The sequence below is a fragment of the Pseudonaja textilis genome, chromosome 10, assembly GCF_049901715.1.
Source record: "Pseudonaja textilis isolate UNSWEBS1 chromosome 10, rPseTex1.2, whole genome shotgun sequence".
NCBI classification, from domain to species: domain Eukaryota; kingdom Metazoa; phylum Chordata; class Lepidosauria; order Squamata; family Elapidae; genus Pseudonaja; species Pseudonaja textilis.
In genome coordinates this window covers 26132397-26147959 of record NC_141999.1, presented here as the reverse complement: position 1 = coordinate 26147959, position 15563 = coordinate 26132397, and the positions used below count along the sequence as shown (strand labels likewise).

The window sequence follows — 15563 nt, the reverse complement described above, 5'->3', positions numbered from 1 at the left end:
CCGACGTCCACAGGTGGGGGTTGTGCTTACAGCCCAACACCGTGCAGGACGTTTGGCATTTGCCAGAGAACACCAAGATTGGCAAATTTGCCACTGGCACCCTGTGCTCTTCACAGATGAAAGCAGGTTCACACTGAGCACATGTGATAGACGTGACAGAGTCTGGAGACCCCATGGAGAACATTCTGCTGCCTGCAACATCCTCCAGCATGACCGGTTTGGCAGTGGGACAGTAATGGTGTGGGGTGGCATTTCTTTAGGGGGCCGCACAGCCCTCCATGTGCTCACCAGAGGTATGTGGCTGGAGTGTGTCAGCAGTTCCTGCAAGATGAAGGCATTGATGCTATGGACTGGCCCGCCCGTTCCCCAGAATCCAATTGAGCACATCTGGGACATCATGTCTCGCTCCATCCACCAATGCCACGTTGCACCACAGACTGTCCAGGAGTTGGGGGATGCTTTAGTCCAGGTATGGGAGGAGATCCCTCAGGAGACCATCCGCCACCTCATCAGGAGCATGTAGGGAGGTCATACAGGCACATGGAGGCTACACACACTACTGAGCCTCATTTTGACTTGTTTTAAGGACATTACATCAAAGTTGGATCAGCCTGTACTGTTCTTTTCCACTTTTAATTTTGAGTGTAACTCCAAATCCAGACCCCCATGGGTTGCTAAATTTGATTTCCATTGATAATTTTTGTGTGATTTTGTTGTCGGCTCATTCAACTATGTAACGAACAAAGTATTTAATAAGAATAGTTTATTCATTCAGATCTAGGATGTCTTATTTTTGTGTTCCCTTTATTTTTTTGAGCAGTGTATTTTATACCGCTCATATATCATTTTTAAAAATAACTCAGGAAAGCGAACATATCCAACACTACCTCCTATTATCTCTATAACCCCGTGAGGTGGATTGGGCTGAGTGAGAGGGAGTGGCCCAAAGTCACCCAAGATGGCTTTCATGCCTAAGGCAAGACTTGAACTCAAGGTCTCCCGCTTTCTAGCCCTGTGCCTGAACCATCAGGCCAAACTTGCTCTATAAGTTCTGGTTTAGTCCATGAAAGGAATCAAATTACAGAAAAGTAGTAGCCTAATGGCGGTGCAGCAGATGGATTGGTTTTTAGTTTGTGTCTTCTGAGATCAGCAGTTGTAGCCTGCTCAGAAATGAAGGGCCATATAATTTGCAATAAGTGAAAGATTAGTATATCAGTAATATTTCCTTTTATATTTGTACACACATACACAGACATACTGAAACAATTCATGAAAGTTTAGGTACATTTCTGTCCACCTATTTCTTTTTATCACAGAATAAGGGGGAAGCAGTGATCCGAGAGTCAGCTACAATTACTGCATCATAGCAAAACTAGTACAGAATGGCCAGAGAGAGCTGCTGTAAACACGTTTCCAGCCGGAGGGGAGCAGGCGTATAGCTAGAAACACAAAGGGCTTGCTTGGGAAGGGCTTACAAGGTTGTGTTTATGCTCTGATCCTCTGTGGCTCTCTGGGAGGGGGCTGTTGACAGTTCCTCATTCAGGACATTGCGCAACACAGCACTCAGCGAGCGCAGGATTTTAGCCTTGAAGTCTTGGCCTGCAATGACATAGATGATGGGGTTGATGCAGCTGTTGGTGTAGGCGAGAGCCACAGTCAGAGGGTCCAGCTGGTTCAGGGAATGGAAGAGGGGACTGGTATGACTCTTACTGGCCAGAATCAGGCCAATCATGTGATAAGGAGCCCAGCAGACAAAAAAGACCACCACAACCACCACAACCATTTTCAGAGTCTTATTGGAGCGTGTGAAGTGACTACTGCGCACACGCAGAACCAGCAGCCCGTAGAAGAGGCTGAGGGCTACCAAAGGGACCAGGAAGCCAGTGAGGAAGCGTATGGTGGCCACAGAGACCTCAGCAATTTGGTGATTTATACCAAAGAGGCCATAGTCGACCACACAGAGCGTCAGGTGATGAAACTCGTGGTATTGTGTTCTTCTGGTTACAAAGGAGGGCAGAGTGAGGAAGGTGGCAAAAGCCCAGGCTGCACCACACAGTTTCCAGGCTAAGCGGGTTGAACGGTGATTCTGGCACCAGACAGGCTTCACCACAAGGGCACATCGATCCATGCTGATCAGGGCCAGCAGCAGGATGCTGGCAAACATGTTGAGGATGACAATAGAGGGCAAGAGTTTGCAGGCAAAATCTCCCAGCATCCAATGATTATCGGAGCCGAGGGACACAGCCAGAACAGGCAGAGACAGGCAGCAGAGAAGATCTGCTACCGAGAGGTTAAGGAACCAGACTGAGCTCACTGTGCGCTGCATCTGGAACCCCACCACCCAGATGACAGCCCCATTGCCCAGTGTGCCCACTAGAAACACCAGGGCATAGAGGACAAGGGCCAGCAGGATGATGAGACTCAAGCTTCCCTCTACACTGGGAGGTACCTCGGTGAAGTTTGAATAATCATAGTCAGAAATGTTTGGAAGACCTTCCATAGGGTAATCCATCTCCAAGTGGTGGGGAGTTCTGTAAAGGAACAAGAAAGAGAGGAGATGGGTGTTGTCCCCCCAAAAGGTGGAGACCAACTTCACCTGTTTCAGGAAAAGGCAGTTGTTTTTTTAAAACTCAGTTTGGACCTCTCTATTCTGGTGAGTTCTCACTTGTTGGTAAACTATTCTAAGAAGTTCTAAAATGATTATAAAAAGTTGGTAAAACCCAGAACAACTGGGAAGATTAGAAATAAAGCTGATGGAGAAACACATACTCAAAACATCTGAGAAAACAAAACCTCAAGATCAGCTGAGATAAGGTATAATTAAAGTAAAAATGTATGGTTTACAAAGCATGGACTAGTTTGAGAAGAAGTCAGTGACACAGCAAGAGGCTGTGTCTGCATATCTGATATTTAGAAATAATGGCTGGATACGAAAGTAAATATTTTAATCCTTCAAACCCAGGGTTCACATAACATGTTAAATCTAGATCGGCAAAGTAGAATTGCGGGGTTCCTAAAAGATGCAGCATGCAAGCAAATACACTGAATTGTGGCTCCGTAGAACATCCTGGTCCTCAAAGACAGCTGCCCTCCCACCACATCTTGGCTTCATCAAGCGTGCTAGCAAGCCCAACTATTTTTTTAAAAAAGCTGCCACTACATGTTCCAGAATAATATTCCATCCTTCACAAACTGTGGTTCACAAGATCTGTATGGCAGAATAAATTCAGAACTATATAAGAATTTCAGGCAAAATATAGCACAGTTGCCCTCTTCCTTCCTTGGTTTTTAATTGCCTTTTAATTTGCATCTTTTTAGGTTTTGAATGACCACAATGCTGCTGCCAAATTTGTATGTGGTTTTCATTCTACATTTTATTTGATTTTATTCTATATATACTGTATTTATTTCAGTTGTACATGTTGATGCATTTTATTGTAAATAGCCCAGAGAGTTTCGGCTATTGGAGAGCTTTTAAATATTAATAAATAAACTTTGGCAAATTGCTCCTTCTACCATCTTTACCAGGGCCCAGTGAACTGACAGTCTTGGCTGACAGCAGTTCTCCATCTGAGTCAGTCTGTCACCTCCACTTCAAGCTAACTTTGTGCTGTGAATCCCTTGACTATTTTGTCTGGTGCTTTCTCATCGCTTATTTTTCATGTTCAGTGGAATCCTAAGAAAAAGGATACCCGACTTTAAATTTAGAAGACGTTCAACTGCAAATGGCTTCAGACAGCTTACTTTGGTATGTAGGATCTAGTTTCCGTCAAAAGTTCTGTGGTCATGGATGGGAGGGAACAACGAGAAAGATTGAGCAAATCTAAAAATATGAATCTGCTGATGTTTTTCCCGCATACATTGCCTAATCTGACAGCCAATGTTAAAGCCAATGGACGCTGTTTTTCAGTGGTATCTTGGCTATATACATTTGAAGCCCACAAAGATCCCAGACAGAGGAGTGAAGAGTGGGTCACCTAAAGATGTCTGGGATAGCTCCTGCCATAGTTTTAAGAGAAGATTTTTGACCTGGTTTAAAAAACTAAACATTACTCATTAAATCTTCTCAATTTCTCTGATTTATAGCCAAATCTGCCATTAGACTAGATGAGATTACTGGGGTCAGTAGGGGCAGTTCTCCCCACTGCCAGACCTGTTTTGCTCAGGATGGCCCAGAAATAAGCCTTACTGGCCAGGAATGGAGTGGGCACTCTGCAGTGGCTCCTTCTCCTTGGCTTTGGGAGCAGGGAGCCCCCTCCTGGGATTTCCCTCAAGCACAAGGAAAGAAAAGTCCTGCAGACAAATCCCACTTGGCTCTTGATAATCATTTGTATCCAAAGGACTGGAAAGATCCCTTGAGATGCAAAAGTATGTGTGGATTACCAAACAAAGCAAATACATATCCTTAAATGATGCACAGTTTAACAGGGAAATTAATCCAATGTGAAAAGGCCTGAAAGAAACCTCTACATAGTCCCAGGTGGGGGAAAAAAGACAGAAACTGCACTTACGGTGGAAAACAAGTTGTTGCTGTGAAGCCTCTGCTTGAGATGACAAGATGGCAATTTTGCAAGGAGGGGCTTGGACACTCTAAAAGAGGAAGTTAGACTTTATTGTTAAAAAGTGTTCCCTAACCAGATGCACCAAATTCAATCAAATATTAATAGGATATCCTTGTGGTATTTATTGGGTACCTTCATCTCCCAAATGTTGGCCCTACAGATCTCCGTTAGGTCAAAAATGCTACTTGGCCCTTAAATAACTGGACACCTTCAGGGCTCTGGGAAAGCAGGAGAGACACATGCCTTCCTTGTCCCCTGATGACGCTCAGGCTTATGCACGTGTCCTGCAGGCTGCAGAATGAAAACACCCACCCGTCTATTGCTGAGGCCATCACCTTACACCTAGCCTCTAGCTTCACACCAGCTGCTCCGAATCAGAGAAGGGCACTCTAGGGTCAGTGGGGTTTTCCCTCTTATTCCAACACAAGGCATAGCATGCAGGTTCCTAGGATGCACAGAAGACCAGCCCTATTGCATTTTTAGGAGCCTGGGGACTTGGGGGATTTGTAAGCAACCTTGCCAAAGGGTGGTCAGGAACTAAGTTTCATATGGCCAGGCTGAGTTCCTAAGAAGAGAGGATCCTCTATTAATTAATTTGAAACACCACCACCCTTGACCCAGTGGGACATTTTCTTGTAGCTACCATCCTACTGAGTTCTTTGTCTGCCACCCTCCCTTTCAGAAGATCACAGGGTATTACAATGGGGAATGAGTTTCTTGGACAAACGAATGCCAGCAATGTTCTGGGGATGTCAGCATGCAACGTTGCACATGAAAGTAATCCTGTCTCTTCAGAATGCATAGACTATCATTGGGGCAAAGTGTTCACTCAGCTATTTTTCTACTAATGTTACAGGTACAAGGAGGCAGGGTGGAAGGGTGTCACTCCACAAATAGTGCAGAGCATTACTAGGAAACAGAGAGAACTCCTGCAAGCCCAGCTACCTTCCAGTACATTTGCTCGTCCCTTATGGATATCAGGCCATGCGAACAGAAATGCTGCAGCAGACTACCTGCAGATCAGGTATAATTTAAGGGGAAAAGCCAGTATGGACTCCTGACATGAGGCCACTTACACCACTATATGTATAGCATCTCACCCTGCTGGAACACATCTCTGAATCATTACTATACTCATTCTCTCCCAGCACTCTGCCCAAAGCATCCTGCGATGTTTCTTGCATCAAGTTATGGCTTTCTGCAGAGGGAGAAGTGTCTGGCTCGAACCAATCCATCTCTGCTTAGATTTGCTTCAGGCAGGCCTGTTTGCTTATTCATGTCAGAAGCATCACAATGAAGATAATGCACAATATGCGACATAAAATTTAAAATACAAAATAAAAGATTAAAGTATGTACAAGTTAAACAGATCCTGCCCTGAAACTAGCAACATTGTATTGTCGCACTGCCATGAGGTCCTCAAGTGTGCACTGAGGGTACAAAGGACAGGTACACAGTACATATGTGTTGTTGTCTGCATGTTACCACAATCCACAAAGGCAGAAGCCACCAGATACCCCCCCTTTGTTCAGAGTGCCTCTGGCTCTTCTTGTACCTGTGCACAGTCTGTTAATGAACAAGTTCCATCTTTTCCACTTTTACCAGACCCAGATGTCAGCTTCTACGTTGCTTCTATCAAGTGTTGGCTCCTTGTACCTTTCCATCCATCCTCACTGCTTTTAAATTCTTTGAAGTCTTTCACTGACCTAAGGAAGCTTTTCCTAGATCTTAGTCTCAGCTGAACTGGTTGCAGGCCATAGAGAGGGGGTTGTCTGTCTCAAGATTGATGTTCTCTGTCTCAAGACTGAGTCTCTTTCTGTTTGCTGCGGCTTCTCTGCAAACAGCAGGCAGGGCAATCCTGGCTAGATGGTAGGTCTTATCTAGAAGGGCAGGTTTAAGGCATCTGGTAATAATTCTGCTAGCTTCATTCAGAGCAACATCTACTTTCACAGGTGCTGATTTATATTAGACCAGGCAGGGCTATTTGCCTGCCGAGTAGCAAAGAGCTAGAGCTGTTGTCTTAAGGACCCCTAGTTTGGCAACCCAGATGGAGCTTGTTAATTTTCCGAGGATGTTATTTCACCCACTGACCTTCAGTTTAGTGTTAGCACAATCTGCCTATATGTTAGGGTCCTATCTAGAATGATCCCTAAATGTTTAGGGCTGTAGCAATGCTCCAATAACACCCCATTCCATACAACAGGCATCCTAGCAGCCTGCTTATTGTGCAGACAGAAGGCACATACCTGAGTTTTTACTGTGTTTGGTCTTAAGTGGTTAGCAAACTAGTATCGCTCTAGCTCTAAAAGGGCCTCAGTTAAAACATGGTTGAACCTTCTCAGATGTTTATCCTCATTGAGTCATTGCTCAAGCATACATATTGCTGTTATTACCTACAGAAAGCAACCAATCATTGGTGTAAATATTAGAGTGGGAGCCAATACACAACTCTGTGATAAGCTGTTCCTTTGATTCCTCCATTTACCTCACCTTCCTCGGAACTCCACAAAAATGTGGTTCTGAAGCAGATTCCTAACGATATTTGTAAGTTTAAAATCTTTAGTCATATCATAAACTTCTTGCTTCAGAGTTCCAAGATCAATGGTATCATATGCAGCCATGAGATCTGTGACTGCATTGCCCTTTTGGAATCCACCTTCAATATACAGGGTTAAATTAAGGATCTATGCAGGGCAACTTTTTTCAGGGCAAAATCCAACCTGCTTTCGTATGAGAAGGGGTTCTACAGCTACAGTGAGGATATTTTGTAGGTCTGACAAAAGGGAGAAATTGGGCAGTAGTTCTTGGGGATTGGCCTCTTTACCTGGTTTTAAAACAACTGCAACTGTAGTCTTTCGCCAGACGCCAGCAACCTTACATTGTTCCAAGCATTTCTAGTAACCACCATCTCACTTTTGGTCCAAATTGCTAAAGTCCAATTCTCTGTTGAAAAGCAGCTTTGGGGGAGCTGTGACCTGGATGATAAGAAAACCTCCATAGACACTTAGTTGTTCCATCCTTTCTGTTGATCTTAATTGTGTGTTTTGGTGGGCTTTGATCTGAGTTGCCATTTTTAAGAAACTGTCTGGTGGTTTGATTTGCACTCATGAGCAAGTTGGATCATTATTCAGGCGATCAACAACCTCCACACTTCAAGGCTACTTATGTTCATGTCCAGTTTATTGTTTTAATCCAGCTTTCTTATTTTAGCTATAGAAGTAATTAATGGGAATGTGCTTATTCCCACCTGTGCCAGGTTCTCCCACACTGTTTAGTGGTCGCACGTAGGAAAACAAATAGGGGTGGGTGGGGGCACATAATCAGCTTAGTGTTATTACAATTCCATAAATGATCCAAGTACAAGCCTTCTTGAATTCCGCTCACCCTTTTCTGGTGCCAATTTAGAACTAGATTCTTGTGGCTAGGCTTCAGCAATATAAATCTGAATTGCAACTTAACATATGATCCTGATCCTTTGGATCACATCAGACATACATCTCATCAGCTCTGCCTGGTTCAGCTTGGCACCTGACAGGCACCCCATCATCAAAGGACGGAAGGGCAATAAAGCTGTGTGTGTACATGATGGGAAATCGGGAGAGGGGAAATGACAGGTGATAAAGACCAAAACAACTGCATCCAGTTTGCACTAGCATCCTAATGCCAGGCACCCTCAGAAATATGAGGACAATCCTCAAACAACTCAGCATTCTCAAAACATTTTGGAAAGCTCCGGTTGACTGGAAATGGACTGGTCATGGGGGGAGGGATGGGCTGAGGGCTATCCTTTTTTTATCTTTCCAAAGTTCAGAGCTGGCTTGACTTTACATGCAATCAACCCCTTTAGTAAAAGAACCCTTTGCTTTAACCAAATAGAGTCAAGGGCTTTTCTTTCCTAAGGAATCAGATTGAGGCAGGTCTGACACATCTTGAGCTCCTCAGGAAACCAAGCTGCTGTCCAGAACTCAGAGGCGATCTCATTGAGAGCTCAGACCATCTCCGGATGTCAGAGTCCAAGCAAACAGGGGTCAGAAATTCCCTGAATACCTTTTAGAAGCCACCCAGGCATCCATTTTCCTAATCAAACTTTAAGGTGGCAGCCAACCTCATCTGGGCCAGGAAATGGGCTCATTCCAACAGCCTGAAGCAAAAGTTCGGTCCAAAGGGCATCCCCTTACATGGGAAGTACTATCTGCACTACCTTATCGAGCGGGGAGACTGAAGCATTCCAAAACCAAATGGGCTGAGGAACCCCAAGAATTGGATTGGGCAGCACATTATAGAGGTGCCAGGTTGTTTGCTGCTGTAGGCCAAAGTGACATGTGGGTACATCGCTTTCAGGTGTTACACCGGTGATACCTGACCCAGAGTCAGCGGATGAACTCATCTGGCATTTCATGTTATGAACATAGAGGGGCAGGAGCACTATGTCCTGGGACCCTCCCCCCCAAAACTGGGGCTTGAAGCTGGAAGTCTCCCTACCTGCCATTAACAAATGAATATACCAAGGACACCAGGACACCCATTCCAACCATGATTCATGGGATCAAGAGAGACTCTGGGGAACCCAGATAGTCAAGCTTTAGGCACCACCGTGTACTGCTGGATGCCGATTGCAGGGCCAAATAACCAGGGATAGAATTGCAATTGAGACTATCCAGAAGCCACTCCTTGGCTCCCTATCACTGGTCAGCATGGTGTCAGAGCCTTGGCAGAGGGCAGCTGGTTTCTCCAGCACAGGCCAGACTTCCTTCCAAGAAATGATTCAAGCTTTTGTTGCTTCCACTCCAGCAATGATCCTCTGCACCCACAGCCACTCCGTTCCCCAGGCATGTCCACAAGGTCTCTCTTCTTTCCCCACTTGTGCTTCTGAGATGACCAAGGGACAGGCAGGAAGACAAGACACACGCAAGCTTTATTGTCAAGAAATTATTTACTTCGTACATGATAATGGAGAAGCCTGTGACAGGAAGGGCCTCACTCTCTCCCAGGGCCCAGGTCACTCCTCCTACACAAAAGACTGGGCTGGTGGGAGGACACTACTATTCCCATCCAAGAAAGATTACAGGTGGTTTGGGAGCAGAGCCGCAGGCCCCACTTGTCCACGATTTGTGTGTTAAGAGCACTAAAGGGTGATGGGGGAGTTGGGGGTGTGTGGCTGGCTGGCTTAACCCAAATTCTGGAGAATGTTCAAGAGTGCCACAAATATGCAGAATGCATGTGTGTCACAACTGTACCCAGCAGCTCTGATGGTCTGGCTCAAGTTCTCGGCAGGCTGTCAGCTGCATTCGAAGCAGCTCTGGAAAAGAACTGTCAGGGGGCAGCCTCTGGTGCCTCCGTCTCCAAAGGCTCCTGGTGGGCAGGAGAGAAAAAGTCACCAAGCACGAAACAGCCCCTGGAAGGTGGCTGGCCACAGGCAAAGACCTGGTCAAAGCGGATCCTGAGCTTCTCGAGACCAAGTGACTGGCCGATGACCAAATTACCTAGCCTTTGATACTTGTGCACTACACAGCGCCATAAACTAACCAAGCCAACTGTATGGGAACAACAGGCCAAGTCACAAAACTTAAAATTAAGCAAGCTGAGCCTATTCTGCAAATGGGCTATTAAGTTTCAAGCCAAGTTGGTTAAGCAGGGTCTTCAAACTCAGCCTAACACTTTTGGGGAGACCTTTAGTTTTTGAACTGAAATGGTTCATTTACTCATTTTCTTCTTTCCAACTTCTTAGATGACCAAAAATTGCCCTGTTATGAAGTTTATTGTTCTGGTGGCTTTTCGGGGCGAAGAGCAGCAAAAATCCCCCGCAAATAATGATAAAACAATGCATGTATATTTTAAACCTTAAGCTAAAATCCCTACTCACCCCCTTCTTCCACCTTGCTTGGCCAGCCACCTCTTTGGGCTCGGGCATTTCTGCATCCATTTTTATCTCTGCCTCGGGGCCTCTGGGTGAAACAGAAGCTGCCCCTCCGGCTGGGGGGTCCATGGGGAGAGATCCCTGCGCTGCCGGTGGTACCAGGGAACCCACTCCTGCAGGAAGAGAAGAACAGCCTGAGCAGCATCCCATAGTAAAATACACCCTCCTCTTGCCCCACCTCTCCCGGGTTGCCCCAGGAGCCCCCAGGACACTCTGTTCTTTACCAGAAGTCCCAGCAGGCAGTTCCTCCCTGAGCGCAGCCAAGAGGCTTTGGCTGTTGCTGCTGGCCCGGGGAGAGCACATCTCCATCTCTTCCCCCCAGTCAGACACAGGCTCGTATCCCTCTGCTAGCCCCAAGGGGGTCACGGGCAGCCCCTCCATGGCTGCAGCCTCTTGAGGTGAAGCAGGCCGAAGGGTGAGCCGTTGTCTAGGCTTCCTCGGGGGGAGGGGGGAGCAGGAGGGACGAGGCCCGTCTTCTTCTGAGGAAGAATCCTGGCTACTGTTGGCTTCAGGTTCTTCTTCCTCCTCCTCCTCCTCCTCCTCCCCACTGACATCCTCCCATTCATCCTCTTCCTCATCCTCTTCTGTCACTGCTGTTATTTGTGGCTCTGTCTGGGGGATCCCAGGTGGGAGAGAAAAGGATCACAGGGGAAATCTAAGAATCATTTTTGACTCAATCGTAGACCACAGTTGCCTTGGGAAGAGGCCTCTAACTCTGGCCCAAGGGAGAGCTCCCCAGAAGCCCACCTGGGTCTCCCAGATTGGTTTGGGGAACAGTAAGAAACACTGGCTTCCAGGCCCACCTGCAGCACAGAGGTAGCCTCTACCTTATCCTCCCCTGCAGATGCAGAGAGCGTCCGGTCTGCTTCCTCCTTTTCCCACCGGTTGTCGTGCATGCTGCAGAGACAAGCCAACGCTGAGTCAAGAGTCTCACACCAGGGCAGGACCAGCAGAGAGACCCTCTGTTGCAGCTCCCACCCTCCCAGCCCGTGTTCACCTGTAGGACTTGGGAAGACTCCCTCGGGGGCACCCACGGCCTTGAATCTTCCGGTGTCGGTCCCCAGGTTGCCCAACCATGAACTCCCCAAAAGTGGGCAGTTTGGGAGGATACTTGGAGTGCTCTACAACAGGGGTCCAAAGGGAGGCGATGTCTTGTCAAAAGCCCACTCTCTGCCCTGTGGGACCATCCCCACTTGGGCAAAGAGGAAGCACCCACAGCTTGTATCCCCTCCTTACCCTGCTTGTCAACCGATGAGCCTCGAGGCTCACTGCCTTCTTTCAGCCTGTGGAGATGAGAAGCCAGAGGTAAGGGAGACCCTCCCACTCCTGCAGCTAAGCTGCTCCAGAGATCCCCCTCCTGGTCCCCTGCCCCCCAAAAGGTCTGCAGCCACCCTGTGGGATCAGGGCACCTACACGGGATCTGTCTTCTCAGCATCCCATTCTCGGCGCCACTCCCCAGTGGGCTGGCGATGCCGGGCTAAGCGATCCCGGTCAATCTGCTCCCGTTCCTGCTTCCAGCGAGTGTACTCAGCCCGTTCGCGGCCAGTCATGGAAAGTGTCATATCCAAGGTCGTCTTCAGGCCCCTGCGCCGGCCACTGCCCCGGCCCTGCCAGAAGAGGCCAGCTGAGGACAGGACCCTCCTATACACATACAATCACACACACACACACACACACACACACACACACACACACACACAGAAGGCTGCCTGTGGTCCAGGTCCAGTCAGAGAACCTCCCATTGAGAAACCCAGCTTTTGTATGTGTGGGTGTGTGGGTGTGCACACCCGCATGCAAAGGAGGATTCACTGGGACCCCACAACGACTGCCCCACATATATACGCCCATTCTCAAACGCACCAGCGAGGGCGGCTCTTTGTCTGGCTCCAGGCCCGTCTTGACCTTATCAAAGTCAGCACCCCCCCAGTTCCGGACGTGGCGGCGGCTGCCCTCCCGCCTGCCGACCTCGGAGAAGGTGCCACTGCGCCGCGGGTCATCCAGGAAGTTGCGGACCGGGTTCTTCTCTTGCAGGCCGTCCTGCCCAGGAGAGAGCAGCCGGGCCTGAGCTGAGCCTGTGGCCGCCCGCCCCGCTTGCCCCCACCCCGCCACCCCACTCACCCGCTGCCCGCGCTCGTACTCGGCGATCTTCTCCATCTCCTCGTTCATCTGCTCGATGTTCCGCCGCCTCCGCTCCTCCCACTCCTGCGGGGGGGAGAGAAACAGCCCTGCCAGCGCCCCGCCGCCTGACACCCCTCCCCGCACGCCCCTAACCCTAACCCTAACTCCAGCTGCCCGCGCCGCCTTACCTGGGACCGCCGGTCGCCTCCGGCCATGCCCGCTCGGCCCCGCGGCCTCCGGCCTCGCTCGCCTCGGCCCCGCGGCCCGCCGCCCTCTCCATCAGCGCCCGGCCCTGCCCAGCCGGCCTCGGCTCGCGGGGGGCGGGCTCCGGGCTGCGGCTCTCCCCGGCCTCCCGTGGCGGCGGCCTTCCTCCCGAGCGCCCGCCGGCCCTGGCGGAGAAACTGGGCGCGTGAGGCTCGGGCGGCGGCAGGGCTCCCCGCCCCGGCCTTCTTTCAGCCCGGTCTCACCTCGGGCGTCGGCGGGACTCGTCCCGCGAGCCTGGCGGCCTCCGTCTCCACTCGGCGTCTCTCGGGCTGCCCAGCCGCCTCCGCCGAGCGGGCCTTCCGCGCTCCGGTCACGGCGACGCCCTCCCGCTCGGCCTTGCGCCGGTCCTCCTCGATCTCCTGTGCGGGCGAAGGGAGAAGCGCTCAGCCGCCCCGTCGAGCCCCGCCGCCCCGCCGCCCCCTGCCCGGAGCCCACCTGGTAGCGCCGGATGAGCGCCTGGTTCTTGCGCCGCAGCGCCTCGATGCGCTTGTCCAGCTCGGCGTCCTTCTCCTCCCGCGACCGCAGCTCCAGCTCGGCGGACTGCGGAGAAGGAGAGCAGCAGGAGAACGGGCGCCCCCCTCCCCCGCCGCTAACCCCCGCCCCCCGCGCGCCCCCGGGCGGTCCCCGCCTACCATCCTCCACGCCGGGCCCGAAGCGCCCGGGCGCCCCCACGCGCGCCCGCCTTTAGCGCCGCCGATCCGCTTCCACTTCCTTCCGGAGAAGGCTGTTCTAGCTGCTTGCTGCGTCGTCCTTCCAGCGCCACGCCTCGGTCGGAGGTCGGGGCGTCGCCGTAGAGAAACAGGCGCCCGCGGGCAGACGGCCGGGAGAAGCGACGTCCCGTCCCTCCGTGGAAGGGCCTGCCCAGGAGGTTCCCGTCCTGTCCCGTCGGGGCTACCGGCCTAAAGCGCCCTCAACTGCCAGCCGCGGTCGAGGCGCTTCTCTCCGGCCAGGGCAGAGGCCGGCCGCACCGCTGTCCCCTCGCCCCAAGACGAGGAGACGAGGGGAGGGGGGACCGAGAGCAGGTCCCATATCCTGTTCTTACACGCGACAGCTCTCCAAAATAAGACTTTACTTTTATTATTGCTGGATATCATCCTGTTCGTTTCAGTCAGTGTTCAAGCCTGCTGAGGTTAGACCGTAAGCCTTGCCCCCAGATGACATCTTTGCAGTCTGTTTGCACAGTGGCTAGCCACAACAAAGCCCTGCAGATACTTTCAGAAGCAGGCCCACTCAGTGCTGGCCGTGCAGAATTCCAGAGTTTAATTATACCTTGTATTTTTAAAATGATTTCTCTCTCCTGATTTTTCCAGGATTCTAATTCATCTGGGTAACCTCTAAGTCTAGTATTTTGGGAGGGTGAAAATAGCTTATCCTTGTTTACTATATCATACATTTGTACCTCTCTGTCATTTCTCTCGCCCCCCCCCCCATTCATCTTCCTGCTAAAAATTCTCCAAATGTTGCACCCTTTCCTCTTGGAGAAGTTGCTCCAACATCTGGCTCATCCTCTGAACCGTCTCTAACTCCACTATTTCCTTTTGGAGGTGCAGCAATGGCACATATTTTCAATAACATGTTCAATGCCATGAACTGGCATATTTAAGATTTTGGTCAATCTCCCTAGTTACATATCCTGCAAATTTGCTAAGCATTTATTCCATGCTACCCTCACTAGAATGGAGTCCTAGTGATCCCATCATACTTCCAAGACAATGCAGGACCATTGACAAGCAACTTGCGGGTGCGCTTGGTCAACGGATGCAAATTGAACACACTGCACAGTCTCTAACCTGCACAAGCAGATACTGAGAAATTTGTGATCTCACATTTCCACTATCGGTTGGGTGGCTAATTTAGAAAAGTTCTCTCCACATCCTCTCTCAGTGGGTGGCCCACAAGCCTGCCACTTACTTCTTACTCCTTCTAATTGTAATTGTAAAACATTTCACAAATGCTGATCGAAGGCAATATTTGTAGCTTAGGATTGAACTGTGGGGTCCTCAGTGCTCTCTGAGCTTACTAACTAGGTAATATGGATATTCCTTAGTTATGTAATAAAACGTCAGTCAAGCTCAGAGCACTGAGGACCCTCCACAGTTCATAGGCACATAGGCTTCTTTACATATGCAACTACTTCATCACATTTCCTTGGAACAAAGCTGTGACTATCCTTGATGCTCCATTCACGACTCTCCTCCCAGAAGCCTTGAGGTTGCTGGCTTCCTCCAGCTAGGTTTGTGTCCCTAATTCCTGCTCTTTAGGACTGTTTATTTTCACACCAGCTGGACTCTCAGGCAAGCATGACTCCATCAAGCCTTACTGGGTGCTTTTAAAGAAGGGCCCCAGTTGGCTGCATTCCAAGCAGCCCCTTCCTCCCCCCAGTTCATACCAAAGGTGGAGGCAATCCCAGCAGCCATCCCCAGCAGCAGCCGACAAGCATGTGGTGGCTCAAGGCTGCAGAGCACCCAAGTTGCTGCCATCCACTCTGATCCCGTCCGGATGTAACTATTGGAGGACTGCAACCACAGGGGGCTCTTCAGCCGGCAGAGGCTGTTGCAGCTGGGCCCCAATCCCAGCCTAATAGCGTCCAGCTCTCCTCTTCCTGGCTGGGATGAGGGCCTCAGACCAGCCCCCCCCCCTTCTGGGCCAGTTGCTGCTCCTCGGAGGAACAGCCGTAGATGCTGTTTCCATGGCAGTTGCTT

At 50.0% G+C, this 15563-nt stretch overlaps 2 protein-coding genes across 2 annotated transcripts; both read right to left on the bottom strand.

Moving 5' to 3' along the window:
* Positions 1–1471: 1471 nt before the first annotated feature.
* C5AR1 (complement C5a receptor 1) lies at positions 1472–2164 on the bottom strand. Its single transcript, XM_026721488.2, has one exon. It carries the CDS (start codon positions 2162–2164, stop codon positions 1472–1474), a length of 693 nt encoding a protein of 230 aa, XP_026577273.2.
* Positions 2089–13753, bottom strand: CCDC9 (coiled-coil domain containing 9). The gene is made up of 15 exons (XM_087940235.1): positions 13494–13753; positions 13297–13401; positions 13065–13220; positions 12786–12986; positions 12598–12681; positions 12340–12516; positions 11893–12086; positions 11716–11762; positions 11477–11600; positions 11283–11376; positions 10704–11091; positions 10426–10592; positions 4512–4590; positions 2450–2531; positions 2089–2280 (listed from the first exon to the last, which is right to left on the bottom strand). Exons 1-15 carry the CDS (start codon positions 13494–13496, stop codon positions 2223–2225), a joined length of 1959 nt encoding a protein of 652 aa, XP_087796361.1. The 5' UTR covers positions 13497–13753; the 3' UTR covers positions 2089–2222.
* Positions 13754–15563: the final 1810 nt, after the last annotated feature.